The sequence below is a fragment of the Manis javanica genome, chromosome 13 (genome assembly GCF_040802235.1).
Source record: "Manis javanica isolate MJ-LG chromosome 13, MJ_LKY, whole genome shotgun sequence".
Lineage (NCBI taxonomy): Eukaryota > Metazoa > Chordata > Mammalia > Pholidota > Manidae > Manis > Manis javanica.
In genome coordinates, this window is record NC_133168.1 from 83,335,304 (window position 1) to 83,353,903 (window position 18,600).

General features: G+C 60.2%; 2 protein-coding genes across 6 annotated transcripts; one reads left to right on the forward strand and one right to left on the reverse strand.

Annotated features, from left to right (window-relative positions):
• Positions 1–1,809: 1,809 nt before the first annotated feature.
• On the reverse strand, positions 1,810–11,491 carry ANO8 (anoctamin 8). 4 transcript variants are annotated; one of them, XM_073219950.1, is made up of 18 exons: positions 11,159–11,491; positions 10,297–10,407; positions 10,038–10,170; positions 9,718–9,856; positions 9,541–9,637; positions 8,816–8,932; positions 8,607–8,734; positions 8,350–8,511; positions 7,835–7,987; positions 7,594–7,720; positions 7,412–7,467; positions 7,233–7,307; positions 5,653–6,450; positions 5,204–5,395; positions 4,958–5,089; positions 4,767–4,856; positions 3,258–3,924; positions 1,810–2,422 (listed from the first exon to the last, which is right to left on the reverse strand). In XM_073219950.1, the coding sequence occupies exons 1-18, from the start codon at positions 11,262–11,264 to the stop codon at positions 2,046–2,048; spliced, it is 3,660 nt and encodes a 1,219-aa protein (XP_073076051.1). In that variant the 5' UTR covers positions 11,265–11,491; the 3' UTR covers positions 1,810–2,045. The 4 variants fall into 4 exon arrangements, with proteins under 4 accessions (XP_073076051.1, XP_073076050.1, XP_073076052.1 ...); XM_073219949.1 differs by having other exon boundaries at positions 4,767–4,877; positions 11,159–11,490; XM_073219951.1 differs by lacking the exon at positions 4,958–5,089 and having other exon boundaries at positions 4,767–4,877.
• Positions 11,492–11,679: 188 nt separating this feature from the next.
• GTPBP3 (GTP binding protein 3, mitochondrial) lies at positions 11,680–16,682 on the forward strand. Of its 2 annotated transcripts, none has more exons than XR_005059921.2 (9): positions 11,680–13,239; positions 13,660–13,907; positions 14,018–14,104; positions 14,193–14,395; positions 14,561–14,633; positions 14,728–14,871; positions 15,029–15,194; positions 15,484–15,833; positions 15,948–16,086. XR_005059921.2 is itself a non-coding variant. In XM_017640934.3 (9 exons), the coding sequence occupies exons 1-9, from the start codon at positions 13,187–13,189 to the stop codon at positions 16,171–16,173; spliced, it is 1,479 nt and encodes a 492-aa protein (XP_017496423.3). In that variant the 5' UTR covers positions 11,690–13,186; the 3' UTR covers positions 16,174–16,682. The 2 variants fall into 2 exon arrangements, 1 of the variants encoding a protein (XP_017496423.3); XM_017640934.3 differs by having other exon boundaries at positions 11,690–13,239; positions 15,484–15,762; positions 15,948–16,682.
• Positions 16,683–18,600: the final 1,918 nt, after the last annotated feature.

The following is an 18,600-nucleotide window of genomic DNA, read 5'->3' on the forward strand; positions in this document are numbered from 1 at the left end:
GGGGCCTCAGGACCAGCTGGATTCTCTCTTGGGCCTGCTGCGGCCACCTCACTTGGAGCCAAGACCTGCCTGGACCCATTCCCTGCCTCACTTATCAAGGTGTCCTCAAAGACCAGAACACCCCTGAGAGATGGTCTGTGCCAAGGACAGAGCTGTGGTTGACCCCATGCCTGGGATGCCGTGGGTCAGGGCGGTTCGCCCACAAGCCACCAGAGACAGCCCAGGTGGCCTGGCCTCAACATGCCCTGGTCAGAGGAGGCACTTGGGAGTGCCAGGGGACATTAGTCTGGGCCATAGGTCTGAGATACACAGCCACTCTGGGGCACCTGTTGGTCTGGGTTTGGCGCTAAGCTTGGGGACATAGGAGGTGTTAGGCTCTGGGCAGAAGGTTCGAGGCCTTGACCACTGGGCTTGGGGCCATGGGAACAGTGCTTCTCCCCAACCAGCCTCAAGTGGAGGCCACACTTGAGAGTTCAGTGCTTCAGGGTTGGGGGTAGTGAGGGGTTGGGCCATGGAGCTAGAGGGGATGTCTACCCCAGATTATCACAAGGGCCCTGCCTGGGCCAGACTGCTGAGCCCTGGGCCGCTAGTGCCTCCCAAGGTGGAAGCATTGGCCGTTCCTGGGCCAGGCACCCAGCTGTGCCACAGGCCTTTGTCTCCCAGCCCAGCACCATCTGCACCGGAGCTGGGTCCCTGTGGTCATGTGGCAGACATTAAGGAAATGCAAGCTTGACCATAATTGTGCTCAGGTGGGCTGTGTCCCCAAGGGTACTCAGATTCCTCAGAATCCCGGGGTTTCAGGGGTTGGTCTGGTCTTGGGCAGGCATGTGGCATTGTCAATTGCTAGCGTCTGAGAAGATGGCAGACTTCAGCTTCAAAGACCCTGGGGCAGAGTGGGATCAGGTGGCACACCTGCCCTCTTCTCTCCAGCCCTGGCTCCCCTTTTCAGGGGCTGGGTTCCATCTGCTGCCAGTGTCATCTGTGGCTCTGGCAGGGGTCCCACGTCCTCCCTGTGGTCGTCCCAGCATAGGCCCCTCAGCTGATCTTCACCCATTTCTGCCTTTGGGGTGCCCCTACTCTGCCTTCCCATGACCTCTGTGCCTTTGCACAGGCTGCTGTCCTGCTTCAACCCGTTTCTCTTTTCACAGCCTCCCCAAAGTGCCCCTTCCTCACACTGGCTCCCCTTTGGGCTTCCCCTGCCTGCTCTGGGCAGGCCACATCGAGCTCTGAGTCTTTGGATGTGGGCATGCTTGTGGGTGGGAGAGGCTACGTCCAGTCCCACATCACGCAGTAGAGTCCCAGCAACTTGGGTCTGACAGATGTCCTGCAGTAGGGTACCCTAGCCACTCCCCAGTGCTACCCCCTAACATCCCTCAGCACCACAACATGGGTGCCAGGTGCCTTCTGATTTTCACATACCAAATTCTTATACCTGGGAGATGGGTGTGCCAGAAAATGGCCGAGGGGACCCTGCATTGCTGAGGCCGACTTGGGACCCAGGCCCGGAGCCCAAACTGCTGAGTCCTTTCAGCACTTTGAGATTGCTTCCTTTGTCGAGGAGTCTGACGCCAGGGCCGGAGGCTCTCCAGCTCCTCCCAGGGGCCCTGGGGCCTGGAGTTGGCCCCCAAATCTGGGCCGACCCAAAAGCAGCACAGTCTGGAGTTTTCCGTCTCCAGCCTCAAGACCCAGTTCTTAGCAGGTGACCCTCAAGGTTACAGGGCAGGAGGGGTGCCTCCCCCAGGCCTCAAAAGAGTGCCAATGTCAAGTCACCGGGCCCCTGGAGACCCCTTCCACTGCTCTGTCCTCTGGCACTGTTGAAATATACTTTTTATTGCATTTCTGCCGTTTTACAAAAATATGACAAAATAAATTAAAAACAAATAAATAATCGCCTATTCTGTGTGTTTTCTGTTGGGTTTTGGGGGGTTTCCTTTCGTCTCCCCCATCTTGGTTGAAAGGAAAACGGCAGATGGGGGCGGGGGAAGGCCGGGGCCGGTCCAGGGCTGATATTGCATATGAGAACAGGAAGGCAGAGGCGGGCGGAGCTAGTGCCAGCCGCTCGGCCAGCACACGGCCTGGGGGCTCGGGCTGGCGCTGGGCGAGGGCGCAGAAGGCTCGGGGGCCTCGGAGTTGGGCGGCAGTGGTGGGGGAGGGAGGCTGTAGAAGCTGGCGTCCCCAGGCAGGGGCTGGGGGGCGGGCGGGGGCCCAGCCAGGGCGCAGGGCGGGCACTCGGCGAGGGCGGGGGCGGGGGCCTGGCGGGCGGCGGCGCCCTCGCCCCCGCAGCCCCACGGCCCGTCCCACTGCCAGCAACCGGGGGGAGGTGTCGGGGGCCGGGGCAGCGACGTTGGCGGCGGCGGCGGCGCGGGGCTCCGGCTGCGGCGGGTGCGGAGGGCAGGGGCGCCCACCAGGGCCAGCTCCGTCCCTGCGGAGGCGAGAGGGGCCGTTCCGTGGGGATGCCGCCCCCGCCTCCGGACCCCGCTCTGGACCCTGCCCGTGCTCCCTCCCGGCCTTCGAGGCACATCGGGGGCCTTATTGCTTCTGATCAGTGGCACGCGGTGGGGAATGGGCCACGCGGTGCAGGGCAGCTGCGGGTGCATCCCTTGTTTCGGGCCCTGGGCCCCACCCCCCTCACGAGGAGGGGCCACCTCTTGGGCTCCCAGCGGATGGGCTGCTGGACCACAGGCTGGGAGTTGGGACTGTGGAGCTGGGAGGGGTAGTGGGGGTGAGGCCTGTGCCTCTGCTCAGCACAAATGTGGGTGCAGCCTGTGGCCAAGCACCTGGGGTTCCCTGGGTGGGCAGCCCTGGTCCTCTCCTCCAAGGAAGGCCTCCTGGAACATGTGGGTTGCAGGGTGGGGGCTTGCATAGAGGCCTAGGGGGTCCAGTCCCCCCAGAGTGAGCTGAGTATGGTGTCTGCTGAGTGCAGGAGAGACTGGGCCAAGTGGTGAAGGGGCCTCCCTTATCTCTCCTGCACTGGAGTGTGGTGGGCAGGGCGCCCCCGGATGGGTACTTGGACGGGAGCTTTGGCATCACTCCGTGGGGTAAGGAGGCTCAGGCACGGGGCTCCAGGTTCTCAAGGATCCCGGAGAGACTGAGAAGGCTTTGCCAGAGAGGCTCCATGTACCACGTACCCAGGTCCCCACCTGGTGCCAGCGATGGGGCCTCCTCTGTCCCCTGCAGCCCTCTCCCCAGGCCTGGCGGCCCACCTCCCCCCACAAAGCCCAGCCCAGTGCCCCCACCCCCGAGTTAAAGCTTGTGACCTGAGGCTTCCTCTTCAGGCCTGGGGGTGTCTGGCTCCACAGCCGAGGCCTCGTCTGTTGGCCCACTCCGCTGGGCCCGGCCTCCGCCACCGCTGAGGGTCCCGTCTGGCCGGGCCTGCCCACCTGCCCCGTTGGCCCCGGCCTCAGCCCGGGCCCCGCCGAAGGGGAAGAGCTTGCCGGCATGGAAGGCCTTGGGGGGCGAATGGCTGCGCTCAGGGTCCCGCCGGGTCTCGGGTGACTTGAGGAACTTGAAGCTGAGGAAGGCTGGCAGGCGGGTGTCACTGCCTGTGGGTGACTGGGCAGGGGGAGCCCGGGCAGCTGGGCCTGTCCCTGTGCCAGCCAGCGAGGACGTGGCACCAGATGACAGAAATTTGCCCTGCAGTGGGATGATCTGCTTCAGCTTCATGACATTGTTGGGGGCCAGCAGGGACCCTGGGCGCTTGGGCCGCTCCAGCCCGTGGCCGCCTGGCCCGCCGCCCTTGGCCTTGGCTGAAGCCTTCTCAGGGGCAGCGGGGTCCAGCCTGGAGCCCTCGGCCCGTGCCTCCTCCCTGCCACCAGCGTCACGCTCCCGCCGGGCATGGTGCTCTGCATGGCGCTGGCGCTCCTCCTCCTCCCGCCGCCGCCGCTGCTGCTGCTGGTAGTGGTGCTGCGCCTGGCGCTCGTGTCTCTGCAGGCAGAGTGGAGTCATTATGGGGGGCGCTGGCAGAGGGGTGGGTGCGCAGATGCCATTGCCTGTGCTTTCTGTGCAACTGGGGAGAACCAAGCACTTACGGGGTGCCAGCTGCATCCCAAGACCCACCTTGGGGCTCTCTGGGGAAGTGGGGAGAGATCCAAACACTGACTGGGCACCAACTGCTTCCCTAGACCCGTGCCAGCACTTTCTGAGAATGGAGAAGAGGACCAACATTCCCTGGCCCCTCGCTCTGGCCCTGGCCACCTGCCACACAATGTCTTGGAAACCGGGTGAGCGTAAACAGTATCAGGCCCTGCTGGTCCCCTGCTTTCTGGAGAACGGATAAGAGACAGAGCTGTGACTGCCACAGGCCAGAGTCTACCCTGGGCAGCCCAGTTGCCAGCAGCCACACGTGCTTTGTCAATATCAATTTAAATAATTAAAATAAAAGTTCTGTTTCCCACTTGAACCACCCCCTTTTCACATGCCCGTTGGCCACCTGCAGTGAGAAGCTGCACTGGCAGTGTGGACACGGATCATGCGCAGCCTCATGGGGAGCTCCTTGCAACTTTCTAAGGAATGTGGCAGAGGCTGTGCTTCTAGAAAGCGTCTGCTGTGTCGCTGGCCCCATATGCTGCTGGACTACACGTTCACGAGTACCAGCCTGGTGCTGGATACTGCCAGGATTCTGGAAGGTACTGGCTCATTTGGAGCAAAAATTATCGTACTGGGCCCTGTGTATTTGCTCTCCTGCGAAGGACCTGGCTGATGGCCGGGAGAGGTGGAGAGGTCCCATGGAGCAACAGAGGGTATGGAGCCAGGCCTAGCCCACACACCTTGAAGGCCTCCCGCCGCTGGTACTCGAGCTTGGCCATCTCCTCGGCCACCCAACCAGGAATGTCAGGGATGGCCACGTGGATGAGGTACTTGAGGAGCAGAGCGAAGTGCTGAGATGACAGAGGAGAAGGCTGCATGCCCAAGGGATGCCTGCCCACCACCCACCACCCCACCCAGCCACCAGCCCCACCTCGAGCACCACCACTGACACGATGGCTGCCTCAGGGCTGAGCCAGGGAAAGAGGCGCTGCAGCTGCCCACACTGGCCAATCAGATAGCAGTTGACCACGATTGCCAGGACACCCATAGCCTCCATCACCTTCTGCAAGGGGACATGGCCGGGGGGCTCAGGTGAGGTCTGGCTACTGTGCCTGGCCTCCTGCTCCCCCCTGGCACTCCCCGGACCTTGGCTGCTGGCCCTCAGCCCTCTCCACACCTGCCACTGGCCGATGCTCTCCACCCGCTGCCCAAAGGGCCGCTGCAGCCCCGTGCACAGCTTGAGCGCGTCGCTGCGGATCTCGATGAGGTTGTTGACCAGGGCGCACAGCGCAGCCAGGGGGAAGGCGGACGAGAAGAGCACGACATAGCCAAATTGTACGAACATCTCCTGGTAGTCCTGGAAGGTGTCCTGTGGGCAGGCACCTGGGTGTGGCCTGGGGCCCTCCCTCAGACCGCCTCCCCTAGACCGCCTCCCCTAGACCGCCGTCCTCTCTGCCAGCCCCCTCCCTCGGACTACCCACAGGGACCCGCTGGCAGGTTCCCACCCACACCAAGGGCCCCATCTCTTCCCCCCCCACCCCACACACCTCTACGCTCAGACCATGCGCCCCGCCCCTCCGAGGGTCCTGCCGCCACCCGCAGTGGCCCTGCAGTCGCCCTCCTCACCTCGTACTTCCTCATACAGCTCTCGAGCTCCGCCTGGGTGAGCTGGGGCGCGTGCTCCTCCTTAGGAGGGTCGATCCAAGACGACCGGTCCTGCCGCCGCCTCCGGGCGGAGTCACCAGGGCCCGGCTCTGAGTCCGGGCCGCCGTCGGGCCCCTGATCGCGGCCCTCACCCCCAGCACGGCGAAGCAGGGTAGCTGGGGGGTCCCGCTCAGGGCTGCTGGAAGCCCCCTCAGCCTCATCGTCCTCCTCGGCCAGTGTGAGTACACCTGGCTCCAGCCCTTTCTCCACCATAGTGGGGCTCCCTTCTTCCAGGAGGGCCTCCGGGCTGGGCTGCCGCCACCTGGCCCCACGCTCAGAGAAGCTGACCTTCTTCAGCCGGAGCCCACAGTCCAGGGGGCCGCCCTCCTCGCCCTCCTCGTCGTCAGCCTCAGCCTCCTCCTCCTCCTCGTCCTCCTCGTCCTCCTCCTTGTCCCCCCTTGGCCCGTCCACCACTTCCCCATCTTCCCCCAGGGGCCGTTGCTCCACTGTGGCCTCCTCCTCCTCCTCAGGTGCCCCACAGCCTCCACCGAGACACCTGCGGCCTCCCCCACTACTGCTGCCACCACCCTCTTCAGCCTGGGGCTCGAGGTGGCGGGGCGCAGGGTGCTGGAGGCTCAGCAAGCCCAGCAGAGCGCGGGCCAGCTCCCAGGCAGCCCGCAGGCCGAGCTCGCCTCGGCCCAGCCGCCGGTACAGGTGCGGCTGCAGGACCTCGCGTACATTCTGGAGGAACTGGCGGGTGATCAGCAGGGTGGCCAGCATCTGGGGGCAGGAAGGGGGTGGAGAGAGGCCAGGTGGCAGGGTGGGAGAGGCCTGGGCACCTGACCGGCGGTTGGGACCTCCAGGAGGCCATATACAGACACATGCCCTGAACTCGATGCTCACCCACCCCTTTGGACATCCCTGGACATGGAGGTCCCAGCTTTCAGCTTCTGCAGCCTCTGCCACGGGTCACCTGCCACAAACCACAGCCCCGCAGGCCACAGTGCTCCTAGCCACATGGGCAGGCAATGCACATCTCCACCCTAGTGGTGGTAATGGTGGGGTGCCTCCCTGCTTACAGCACTGCCCAGGGGCTCAGCTGCTGCCCAGGGCCTTGAAGGGCTCCTGCTATCTGCCCCACATCAGCCTTAAGCATGCACCCTTGGCTTGGTGTGAGGCCCCCAGCACACCATACTGCCAACCTGGCAAGGCCCTGTGGGCTTGCCACCTGCCCATATTTTAGCCCAGACCATGAGCAGGAGGCCCCAGAGGGAGAGGAGGAACAGGTGGAACCAGAGGGCCATGAGCGGGACCAGCACCGCCTGAAGCTGCTGATCAAGGCTCTGGGAGAGGGACAGGACGAGCAGGAGCTGTGGAAGGACTGATGGACAGATGGATGGACAGATGGGGGGACAGGCAGAGAGAAGACACATGGACAGGCGGACAGAGAGGAGAGAAGGATGGAGGAGGGGGAGGGGCTGGAGAGCCCATGGACCCCTTGTGCCAGGTCTGGCTCCCAGCTGGCCACCGCTTGGGGGCACTGCCTCAGGTTGGGGCTTCACCTCTTTCAGGCGTTCCATGTCTTTGAGGTAGAAGCCAATGTAGAAGAGGCTCAGGTATGAGTTGACAAATTGGAACTGCGGGAAGCAGGCATGTGGGGAGTCACCCTGTTGCCCTGGTCCCCGAGAGCCACTGCCGTGCCCCACGTGGACCCCCTACCTTCCTGCTGGCTGCCACTCACCAGGACAACCTTGATGATGAGGTGCTTTTCGTAGGCACTCTCCAGCCGGTAATTCTCTGGGGACCAAGGGAGCAAGTGAGGGGGCCGCCCAGGCCCCCTGAGAGCAATGAGGACCCAGAAGGGCGAGGGGGACCTTCCTCCTGGGATGGGGGGTGGTGGGACATCCCCCTTGTGGCACTTACCCATGTCATTGAGCCAGATAGCAAGCTTCTTATAGCCTTCAGCACTCACACTGACCAGCAGGGCCAGCACAACCTTGGGCAGGAAATGGGCAAGACGAGGAAGCCCCTTCACGCTCAGCACCAGCTCCTGCAGAGGCCGGAGGTTCACAGGTCACCCTGGCAGCTGGGCTTAGCTCAGGGTGGACCTGGGCAGCTGGTCGTCAGGTTGGGGCCAAGGGCAGGGCTGGGGGCCAGAGGTCACCTGCAGCTGGAAGCAGCCAAGCATAAGCAGGAACACGCAGGCCAGGGAGGTGAGACACAAGGGGAGACTGACAAGCAGCTGGAAGAGCATCCGCTTCCAGGGCGGGTAGTAGAATTCCTCCGCCCGTGTCACAGGGCTAATACGTCTCACACCCTGGCAGAGGACAGGGGCCGGACCCAGCATGAGGCCAGAGGGGCCGCCCCTGCCCCAACACCCTTCCCAAGCCTCTGAATTCAATTTCCCTCCACTATGCCTTTGCTTTCACAGCGCCCCCCCACCAAGTGCACCCTTTTAAGTCCCTCAAATCCAGTTTCCCACCTCCTCTCCCACTTGGCAAACCCTTTTTGATGATGCAGCCCTATTTCACAACTCTTTGTCCTTGCTTCTATGGTGCCCCCTGCCTCTACCCCCCATTCTTTTTTTTTTTAATTAAAAAAGGAATTTTTTTTTAATTTTTATTTTCTACCCCCCATTCTTGGAGTCACTGGACAAGACCCCCTCTACAGCTGACTGACCCTGAACTGGGGTCGTGGCTCCTCTACAGCTTCGCCAGGGGAGTCCAGCGTCCCCCACTTGTAGGCCAGCTCTGCCCCCCTCTGTTTCCATTCCTCCAAGAACAGTGTTGACCAGACCACATTGAAGAGCGCGAAGACCACACATGACACATCCCGGCTTGTCTGGGGTGGTAGAGGAGGCTGAGTTGTTGGCCAGGCCGGCCTAAGGAGAAGGGTGTCTTGGGTGACCCAGTCCCTGCCCGGCCTGCACCCAGCACCTGATCAGCCTCAGTGAATGTGTACAGGACAGAACCAAAGACAGCTGGGTACACCATTGCCGATGTGTAAAAGCCCAGCCAGGCAAAATACATGGCAATCTTCACACCAAAGTAGTCGCAGATCTCGTCTGTCAGGGGAGCAAGGGGATCCTGGTCAGTGCTGCCTACTTCCTGGGACTCCTGCACACCCTCCGGCCCCGGGGTCACACCTAGAGGCTGGTTTTCACACACAGCCTGCACCCAAGACTTCATCAGGCGGTTCAGGATGCGCTGCTCGTGGACCGGGAATACCTGCTGGATGATCCCACGGGCTGCCAGCTCAGGGACTGTTGGGGAACAAGAACAGGTAACACTGCACTTGTGCCTGGCCTGGCCAGTCCTCTGGGCTGAAACCCAAGTCACGATTTTTTGCTTGCCCTTAAACCTGCAGAGTCTCCTCCAGGGGAGAAGTTCTGGGTAGAACAGAATATCTGGTTCTCCTTCAGAATTTGGGAGGTGCAAGGGCGGGAGGGAGAGGGTGCAGAAAATTTGGGGGGGTGGGATCCTTTAGTAAGGAACCATATTGTAAAAAAAAGCCATTTGGTCTCAGTTAATGGCGCTGAACATCTGAGAAATGTTGCAAAGTTGGAGTCAGAAGGGGAAACTGAGGTCCAGGGTGGCACCACATAGGATGGGGGGGAGTGCTGTCCATGGTCCTGCCACTGACTTACACCCTTAAGTTTCTCCTGGAACGGCTTCCCAGGGGACAAGCCCCACCCCCTTAGTAAGGCCACACCCATCCAGCGCGTTGACTGATCAATCACAGGCCCCGCCCATCCCACCAACTCCTAAATGGTTGGATCTGAGCCCCCGCCTTCCTGCCTTGATAGGCTCTCCTCTAACAGCCCCACCCAACTCCCCGCGTGTGATTGGAGGCTGGTCCCGCCTCACTCACTAATTGGTTGGTCCTCCAGGAAGCGAACGTTGTGCAGGGCTTCGCCCTGCTTGGCTCGCAGATTCTGCAGCCAGAAGCGGATGATGCTCTGGCGCTCCTGCAGGGGACAGGGTGTCAGATTTGGGAGCAGCAGCCCGTGGGCTAGGGATGCGCGCTGGGGGCCAGAGTCGGCTGCACCTGGGAGGTGAAGAAGCGCAGCTCACTCTCCACATTCTCGTAGATGAAGTCCTCCTCGCAGGAGAAGCCGCGGGTGCCCCCGCCAAACTCGGCCTTCACTGCTTTGCGCAGAGCCAGCTCGTCGGCCCCTCGGAGTAGGCTGCCGGGAGAACAGGGGAGGTGGGATCACGGGGAGACCCTAGCTCACCATCCTGGAGCTAGGGATGGTGTACCTGGCGGCCTCCTGGGACAAATGCAGGGCGGCTGGACCTTGCAGTTGGCGCTCAAAAGGCGGGGAGCTGGGTAGCAGGGTCAGCGAGAGGCTAGGACCAGGGACTCGCCTCTCATACGTGGCCGTGACGAAGAAGGCATAGGCACGAGTGTGGCGGTGGTGGCGGACTTGCACGATGAGCTCAGGGATGCCCACGCGGATGTGGTTCAGCAGCCATAGCAGCGTGTGGTCATCCGTGGTGTCTGCCAAGGGGCACAGGGACCAATGGCTCTTGCCACAAGGGGCCCAAGGCCTCTCACCTACTCCCACTCAGGGACGTCCAGGTCAGGGGAGCCCAGTCTGGGCAACAGGAAGGTGGGCACAGGTACCTGGGAAGGTCATCAGCACGTCGCAGTTCTCTGTGGGCACTGTCTTCATCCACGCTTTGTGGGACACCAGGTAGCGACCTGCCTGCAGAAGCCGCTTCCCAAAAAGCTTATCTAGGGGCAGGTCGGGTGGAGCAGGGGTCAGGCCTCTCTGGGACCAGCACCAGCCTCCAGTCCAACCCCCTGTTCACACACTAACCAGGGCTCCTCAGCACTCAGCCTGGCATTCAAGGCCCTGCGATCTCTGGACTTGTCATATTTTCTTCCCTCTACGTCCTTGCACCATCCAGGCCCTCCTCCAGGAATGCCCTTCCCCCAGGTCCTCCCTTACAAATCTTATTCTTGAGGCCCAGCTCCACCTCCAAAAACCACAATGCATGGGGCGCTCACTAGCAGCCCTGAACACTTCACCACATTATGTCAGTGCATCCTTATAGGCGGGGTGAGGTTCTTACCCCCATTTCACAGGTGAGGAAACTGAGGCCCCACGCGTTTAAGTCATGAAACCCAAGGTCATACAGGCGAGCTGGAATTTGAACCCAGGACCGAATGATTCTGTATCCTCTGTGAAGAGGCTCTCTCAAGCGCATCCCTGCTCCTCCGTGATCGGATGGCCCAAAGGGTGACTGGGCTCAGCCCCAGGACCGGGCTTTCGGGGGGCGTGTCCTGGTTTCTGCGCTGGGACCCCCGCCCTCAGCACAGTCCTAGCCGCACCCGCCGGGCTACAGCCGCAGTGCCGGGAGGAGCCGGCCCCTCGACTGTACTCCAAACCCAGGAGAGCTGACCCCAATCCCCGTCTTCGTCTAGCTGCCGCGCGCATCCTAGGCACCTGCAACCCTGTTAAATCCAGCCGCCGCACACATACCCAGAACTCCAGACACCGGGGCTGCAGGTTCGCCTTCGGGAGGGGGCCTCTTGCCGCGCTCACCCTCCAGGGACGTGCTCCCGGCGCTGGAAGAGGCTTCGGCCATGGTCAGGGCAGGTCAGTTCAGGAGCTGCGGACAGCCCGAACGCTGCGGGGCCGCGGGCTCATGGGGCCGGTGCAGTGGCGGAAAGAGCCGGAGGAGACAAAGGCCGCGCCCGCCCGCGCCAGCTGCCGTCCCCGCGTAACCGGGCGCTGCTTCTCGTCCCCGCCCGCGCCGAATCTCGACTCTCCTTCGTGGCCCGGGGCATGTCGTTCTCGGGTTCTTGACTCCGCCCATGTTGTTTTCTGGGGTTTGTTCTCGCCCGCCCACCTCGCTCTCTGGTGCTCGTCCCCGCCCGCACCGAAGGTGTTTTCTCCAACTTGACCCCGCCCACTCCATATTTTGAGTCTCGTCCCCGCCCGCCCAGGGCCTGTGCTTTCTTCCTGGAAGTCTTAGTTTCCCTATCTGCAAAGACGGGGTTTGGAATCTGAGATGGGCGTGCTTTGACTACCCAGGGCGGGCCTGGTCGGGATAGATTCCAGGTAACAATAACTTCATCACTGCAGGAATGTGAATAGATAATTATAGCAGGTCCTGCTGCCTCAGGACTTTTAGCATATGCCGTTCGGCTTCCTAGGACACGCTCCGTGGCCTCTTCGTCCAGTTAAGCCCTGAACTCTTAAAGAGCCTACTGTGTGCTGAGAACCAGACCGGACCCCTGCTCTCGCTGGGTTCTCAGGCTAACGGAGGTGGCTACTCAGGATGGTCAGGGGTCCGGGTGCCAGACAAGATACAGGAAGCCCAGGTAAATGTGGATTTCAGATAAACAACGAATAACGTTTTGGGATAACGGTGTCCTGTGTACTTTTTTCGGTCATGCCAAATATTACCCGTTTATCTGAAATTCACATTTAACTGGGAGGACTGTATTTTTATTTGCTAAACTTGGCAACTCTGTAGATCCTCTCTGAGGAGGTAACACTCTGATGTATACTTTGTGACAGATGGAGCAGGGAGATGGCGAATGTCATGGTTCGTTTGTCCCACTTTTGCGAATGAAAAAGTTGAGCAGGGCGGGGCATGGGGGCATTAGAAGTCTAGCCTGTCCCACCGATTCTTCCCAAAGTTCAGTTGCACCACCCGCCCGCTCCGTCCAAGAACCAGAGGATTAGCCGTGCGAAAGCGCGCGTAGACACACAGCCCAGCCAGTGTCGGGAATTCAACAGCGTTTTATTCCGCGATTCAACGTTGTCTCGGGTTTACCAGAAAGTAATCTCCGAGACTCCCCTCTGTGACTTTCGGGGAGCCAGAGACAGACTGGACGCTCAGCTCTGCGGGTACAGGCCGGGATCAGAGAAGCCCAGAGAGAATAGAGGGTTGTGCTGGAGGTGCCCGGAAGGCTTCCTGGAGGAAGGGAACGTTGGACCTAGGCTCGAAGGATGAGTTTGTCGAATGAAGAACGGGATCCGAGACGGAGGGGATGGCAGGCGGGAAAGCAGGGAGGGGCGAGAAACTGGTGAGCTCCAGGAAGACAAGTAGGAACTTCCCAGAAGTTTGAACAAGATTTTACCAGGGCCAGATTTTGCGTGGGTGCCCCGGAACTCAACCATCCCGGCCTCTGACCTCACCTAAAGCTACGGAGAGGCCGGATGGAAACTCCCACAACCCTGTGCGGAGCCCTGTCCTTCCTCCCGCCCTTCATTTCCTGTGTCTGGAATCCCCGCAGCTCTAGATCCTAAAAGCTCCGTCTAATGTTGCTGGGGGAACTCCGTATAGCTGCACCGGGTGTGCAGCCCCCTACCTCGTCCCTGGCACCAGCCAATAGAAACAAAGACCTTCAGTCGGTGGGCGGTACGTCTTCCATGGGGCCCAATGATAACCGAAAGTCGTTGAGCATTTTGCCAGTGATGCCCGGAGTGGGCGGGGCTTCCCTCCGGACTCGAAGCCGCTCAGGCAAAGCTGGCTGACGGGTCGCTGGGTGTGAATCCATGTGGCGGCGACTTTGGACGCTGGTAGCCCCGGCGGCACGTGCGCCTCGCAGGTGGGGCGACCTGGGAAGGTTGTGACAGCGCGAGTACCTGCTTGGGCTCCCAACCCTCTTCCTGGGATCTGGGGGTCCCTTCCCTGCGGCAGAGACACCTTTCGCTTTCGTCCAAGCCCCTTCCGCAGAGCCCACGTCTGGGTCACCTCTGGTCTCAGAGTACCAGTCGGGTCACCCTCTGACATCAGCCCCCTCACCCTCACAATAAACCCATCCTCTGGCCGCAGGACCCACACCTTGGTGAACTTACGCCCTCAAAGACCTCAAGCTGGTCACCTTCTGGCCTCACACCCCACAATATGTCCTTCCCCCGGCCGCAGAGCCTCCACATGGGGCATCTCCCGGCCATCGAGCCCTCAGTCCACCTGCCACTCTGCGGCACAGCCTCCTAGATGCACTGACCCTCCTCTCTGGGATCAGATCTTGCAGCCGTCTGGGCAGTGGCGGCCCGGCCCCCAGCTGTGGGGCCACTGTCTTCGCGCTGAGCTCCGGCCAAGGCCGCTGCGGCATCGCGGTGATCCGGACCAGCGGCCCCGCCAGCAGCCAGGCCCTCCGGAGCCTCACGGCGCCCCGGGCCCTGCCCCCGGCTCGCAGAGCCTGTCTGCGGGTGCTCTACGATCCCCGCTCCGGGGAGCCCTTGGACCGCGCGCTGGTGCTCTGGTTCCCAGGTGAAGGGCCCCGCATCTCGAACCTCCTATAGCTTCCATGACCCAGTTTACCTGCTCCAGGCATTTACGTAGGCTGTGTCCTCCTGACTCCCATCTCCTCGCCACACTAGGTCCCCAAAGTTTCACAGGTGAGGATTGCGCGGAGTTCCACGTGCATGGAGGCCCGGCGGTGGTGAGTGGCGTCCTGCAGGCTCTGGGTAAGTCTGCAGCCCTGGTTCCAGCTCTGGCTCTGCCAGTGGGCCTGGGTAGGGGCCAGGGAGCTCAGGACCCGGATCGTACCCCTAGGCAGTGTTCCTGGGTTGCGGCCTGCGGAGGCGGGCGAGTTCACTAGGAGGGCATTTGCCCACGGGAAGCTGAGCCTGACGGAGGTGGAGGGGCTGGCGGATCTGATCCATGCGGAAACTGAAGCACAGAGGCGGCAGGCCTTGAGGCAGCTGGACGGGGACCTGGGCCACCTCTGCCGTGTCTGGGCTGAGACCCTCACTAAGGCAAGCCTCTTTTCGTGCATTCCCTGCCTCAGAGACCTCACCTGCCCATCCTGTGCACAAGAGTGCCCACTCTGTGCATGAGCCTCGAATCTGGCCCCTTAGATCACATTCAGGGGTTGAGGGGTGGGCTCCTGGGTGATCACACCCCGTCCCTCCCTCCCCTAGGCTCTGGCCCATGTGGAGGCCTATATCGACTTTGGTGAGGATGACAACCTGGAGGAGGGCGTCCTGGAGCAAGGTGGTTCCACCTGGGGGTGAGGGGTGGGGATACCTGGCATTTCGGCCCCCAGGGCTTCCCTCACTTCCTACCCTCTGCTTTCTTCCATCCACAGCTGACACTGAAGTGCGGCGACTTGAGGTGGTACTGGGTGCACATCTTCGAGATGCTAGGCGCGGGCAGAGGCTTCGCTCAGGGGTTCATGTTGTGGTCACGGGACCCCCCAACGCTGGCAAGAGCAGCCTGGTGAACCTGCTCAGTGCGTGGGAGGTGGACCGGAGTCGGGGCCATGAGCTAGGTTACCGGGCTAGGTTCACGTGTGGGAAAGGGGCCAGAAGGATGAAGGCTCAGTCCAGCCAGGGGAGCACTCTCCATCACCTGCACCCGACCCTTTCCTCTTTCACCTCCCCCCACAGGCCGAAAGCCTGTGTCCATCGTGTCCCCGGAGCCAGGGACCACCCGTGACGTGCTGGAGACCCCCGTGGACCTGGCTGGATTCCCTGCACTGCTGAGCGACACTGCTGGGTTGCGGGAGGGCGTGGGGCAGGTGGAGCAAGAGGGCATTCTGCGTGCCCGCAAGAGGTAGTCAGGCGGGGTGATAGAAGGGAGAAACTAGGCCTCCCCCTCTCCTGCTTCTCCCTGTTGCTTTTTTGTTTTTCGTTCTTCCTGAATCAGGCTGCTAAGCTCCGGCGAGTCAATTGATGATCTGGGGAGGGCAGCCCTTTAAGTTAGGCCCCTGTCCACGGTACCCAACCTGCTTGGCCCCGCCCTCTCACACTGGACCCTGCCCTGCCCCTCATACTTGGCCTCACCCAGCATCCTTAATTCAATTCTGGGGTCCCTGCTCAGTTGGTTCTCCCTGCTCCCCCAGGCTGGAGCAGGCTGATGTCATTCTGGCAGTGTTGGACGCCTCTGACCTAGCATCTCCATCCAGCTGCAACTTTCTGGACACCGTTGTGGCTCCCGCAGGAGTCCAAAGCCCCAGTGGGAACAGCCAGCGCCTCCTGCTGGTGCTGAACAAGTCAGACCTCCTGCCCCCTGGGGGTCTGGACCACCGTCCTGACCTGAGCCCTCACCTGCTGCTCTCCTGCCTGACTGGGGAGGGACTAGATGGCTTGCTGGAGGTCCTGAGGAAGGAGCTGGCTGCAGTGTGAGCACCCCCCTCCTGTCCCACGTCCTCCGTCCATCCAAGTTAAGCAGGGACCGAGCCACTGGCTTTGGGTACATACCTGCCCCTCAGGCTCAGTTTCTATACCTACAAAATGGGTACGATCACCCCCACTTCAAATGGTAGTTGCAAAGGTTGAGATAGACCATGTCTTTTGTCCCTTCCAGGTGCGGGGACCCATCCACAGGCCCACCGCTTCTGACACGCGCAAGGCACCAGCATCACCTCCAGAGCTGCCTGGATGCCCTTGGCCACTACAGGCAGGCCAAAGACCTGGCCCTGGCAGCTGAGGCACTCCGCATTGCCCGGAGGCACCTGGCCTGCCTCACCGGTAAAGGGGGCACTGATGAGATCCTGAACATCATTTTCCGTGACTTCTGCGTGGGAAAGTGAGGGAACCACTGAAGAACTTGACCCCAAAACAATGAAGTCAGATGGCTGCCTTTGGGGGTAGTGAGCTTCCTGTTGCTTGTGGTAACCAAGCTAGAACTGGCTAGATTGTCTTTCATGGGCACTCAGGGATGTGGTTAGGTGGGGATGTCAGGCCTGGAGTGGGGTTGAGCAGAGGTACCTTTGGGCTTCCACTACTGAGAGAATAGGAGTGGAGGGTCCAGGATGGAGGTTGGATGGCCTCAGCAGTCTTTCTTTCATAGCCCATAATTTATTTTGCAAATACCAAAGGAATATAAAAAACTCAGGCAATCCAGAAATGTTCAAGCAGGAAATCTCCACTTCCTGGCATCACAGCAAAACTTGTGTCCTTCCAGAAGTTTCTCTGCATGTTTGCATACCTGTGGATGTGCTTTCAAAATACATGTTTTATCTTACATTTTGTACATAAATTGTGTGTGTATTGCTCTGTAAGTTGTCATTCCTTTTTTAGTATAAATCTTGAAACTTTGCCTCTAGTGTCTGGAAAGTGACTTGCAAAATCCTGGGTCACTAGTCCCTCCCCAAGCTTTGTCATTCCCTTACTTGTTTACTCCCTTACTTGGTGAATATTTATCAAGCATTTGTTCGTGCTAGAATTACGTACATCATTTTATTGGGTCTTCATAATCACGCAACATGGTGGGTATTTTGTTACAGTTTTCCTGAGTGGAAACTGAGGCTCGCAGAAGCAGTTAGTTGCTACGGGTCCTTAGCTTTGGCACTGGCACATACCAGTACCAAAGGTCTGTTCTACTCTAGCTTGAGTGCACTGAGGACCTTCTGTGCAACAGGCCCTGTACAGGGATTTGGGAACACAGAAGGAAAGAAGCAGATGTCACCCCTGCCCTTGTTAGAGACGTAGCTCCTTATGTTGAGGTCTGATGACTGCTGTGTGATCTTACAATGAGTAGACCTGCCCTAGTTAGGGCCTTGCAGGCAGGATGCCCCGCAGGTGGCATTTACACTGACATCTGCAAGCTGAGGAGGGAAGCAAGATGGAGGAGGCTAATGAGGGTATCCCAAGCGGAGGGCACAGCAAGTCCAAAGGTCCTGAGGTGGGAGTATCGTAATGTGTTCAAGAAGTAGTGAGGTGGCCAGCGTGGATGAAACAGTGAGGAAGGCAGGAAGGAGATGAGATGGAAAAGAGGGGGAGAGCCTGTTAGTGAGTGAGGCCTTTGGTTCTGAGACTGATGGGGAGCATGATATGTTGGTGACAAGCCAGCAGAGGGCGCCTCGCTCTAATGACACCATCCTTGCGGTCACCCATCAAAGCTCCAGCCACTCAGGTCCTAGGACCCAGGCTTCCACACTCCCAGCATGTAACTCACCAGAGGCCGACTGAGTCTTAAATAGGGTCAGAATCTTTTCCAGAATCACATGAAGAGCTCCACCTCCAGTGGTAGATGACACAGCTCTCTGGTTTTCCCTCTCTGGTTTTAGGGGACCCATGAGCAGGGGCTGGGAGGTTCAAAAAGGGTTTTCAGGAGGTACCCAGAATTCCCTAGTCACCCCATTAAGGGGAACCCCTGATGCTCCGTCTTCACGAACTTCATTGTAATATGTCACTGTTTGCTGATTTATTTGCTTCTTCAACAGCTGGGACCATCCCCGAATGGGGGGCTCCTGGAAGGAAAGGTTCCCTCTGTGAACTGAGTCGATTATACCCATTTTTCAGAGAAACAAACTGATGCCCAGAGAAGAAAAGCAATAAAGTGAGTCTAATAGGGCATGGACGTCCAGACGTCCTCCAAGTGGGGAGGATCTGAAGTGTTCCCAGGAGGGATGAGTGGGTCCGGATGGGGAGGGAGACATCCTTGGGGCAGATACCTGGGCCCCAACCACTTCCTCAGTCAGGCCCCGGCACACAGGTGGACCCCGGCACACAGTCAGGCCCCGGCACACAGTCAGGCCCTGGCACAAGGTCCTTGGCTACAGTCCCTTTTTTCCAAGAAGGATGAGGTGGTTTTGTGGGAAGCCATGGGGGTTATTTATAGAGGTCACAGGAAATCCCTAAAGAGTCAGTGGCTGGACCAGTCTGGGGGGTGGGTCTGCCAATTGCTCCCTGACTGCTACTCCATCCCTGCCTGGACCCCAGGGAAGTCACCAGCCTGGGGGAATCAGAGCTATGGGGTCAGGACTGCAAAGAGGGAGGGGTGGGTTTGGGAGGCACCCCCAGGGATAGCAAGGGCTACACCGGGACATCAAGAGGGCTGCTTGGAGGAAGAATCTCTGGGGCCAAGCCTTGGAAGAAGAATTTTCCAAGCAAGAGAAAGGCATCCTAGTCTGGGGGCACAGCACAAATTAAGTCAGTGAGCTTTTAGTCAGAAAATTAAATGTCCAGGACAGCTGGCAGCAGGGGCTGCACTGTGTGTGTGTTGTGGGGGCAGG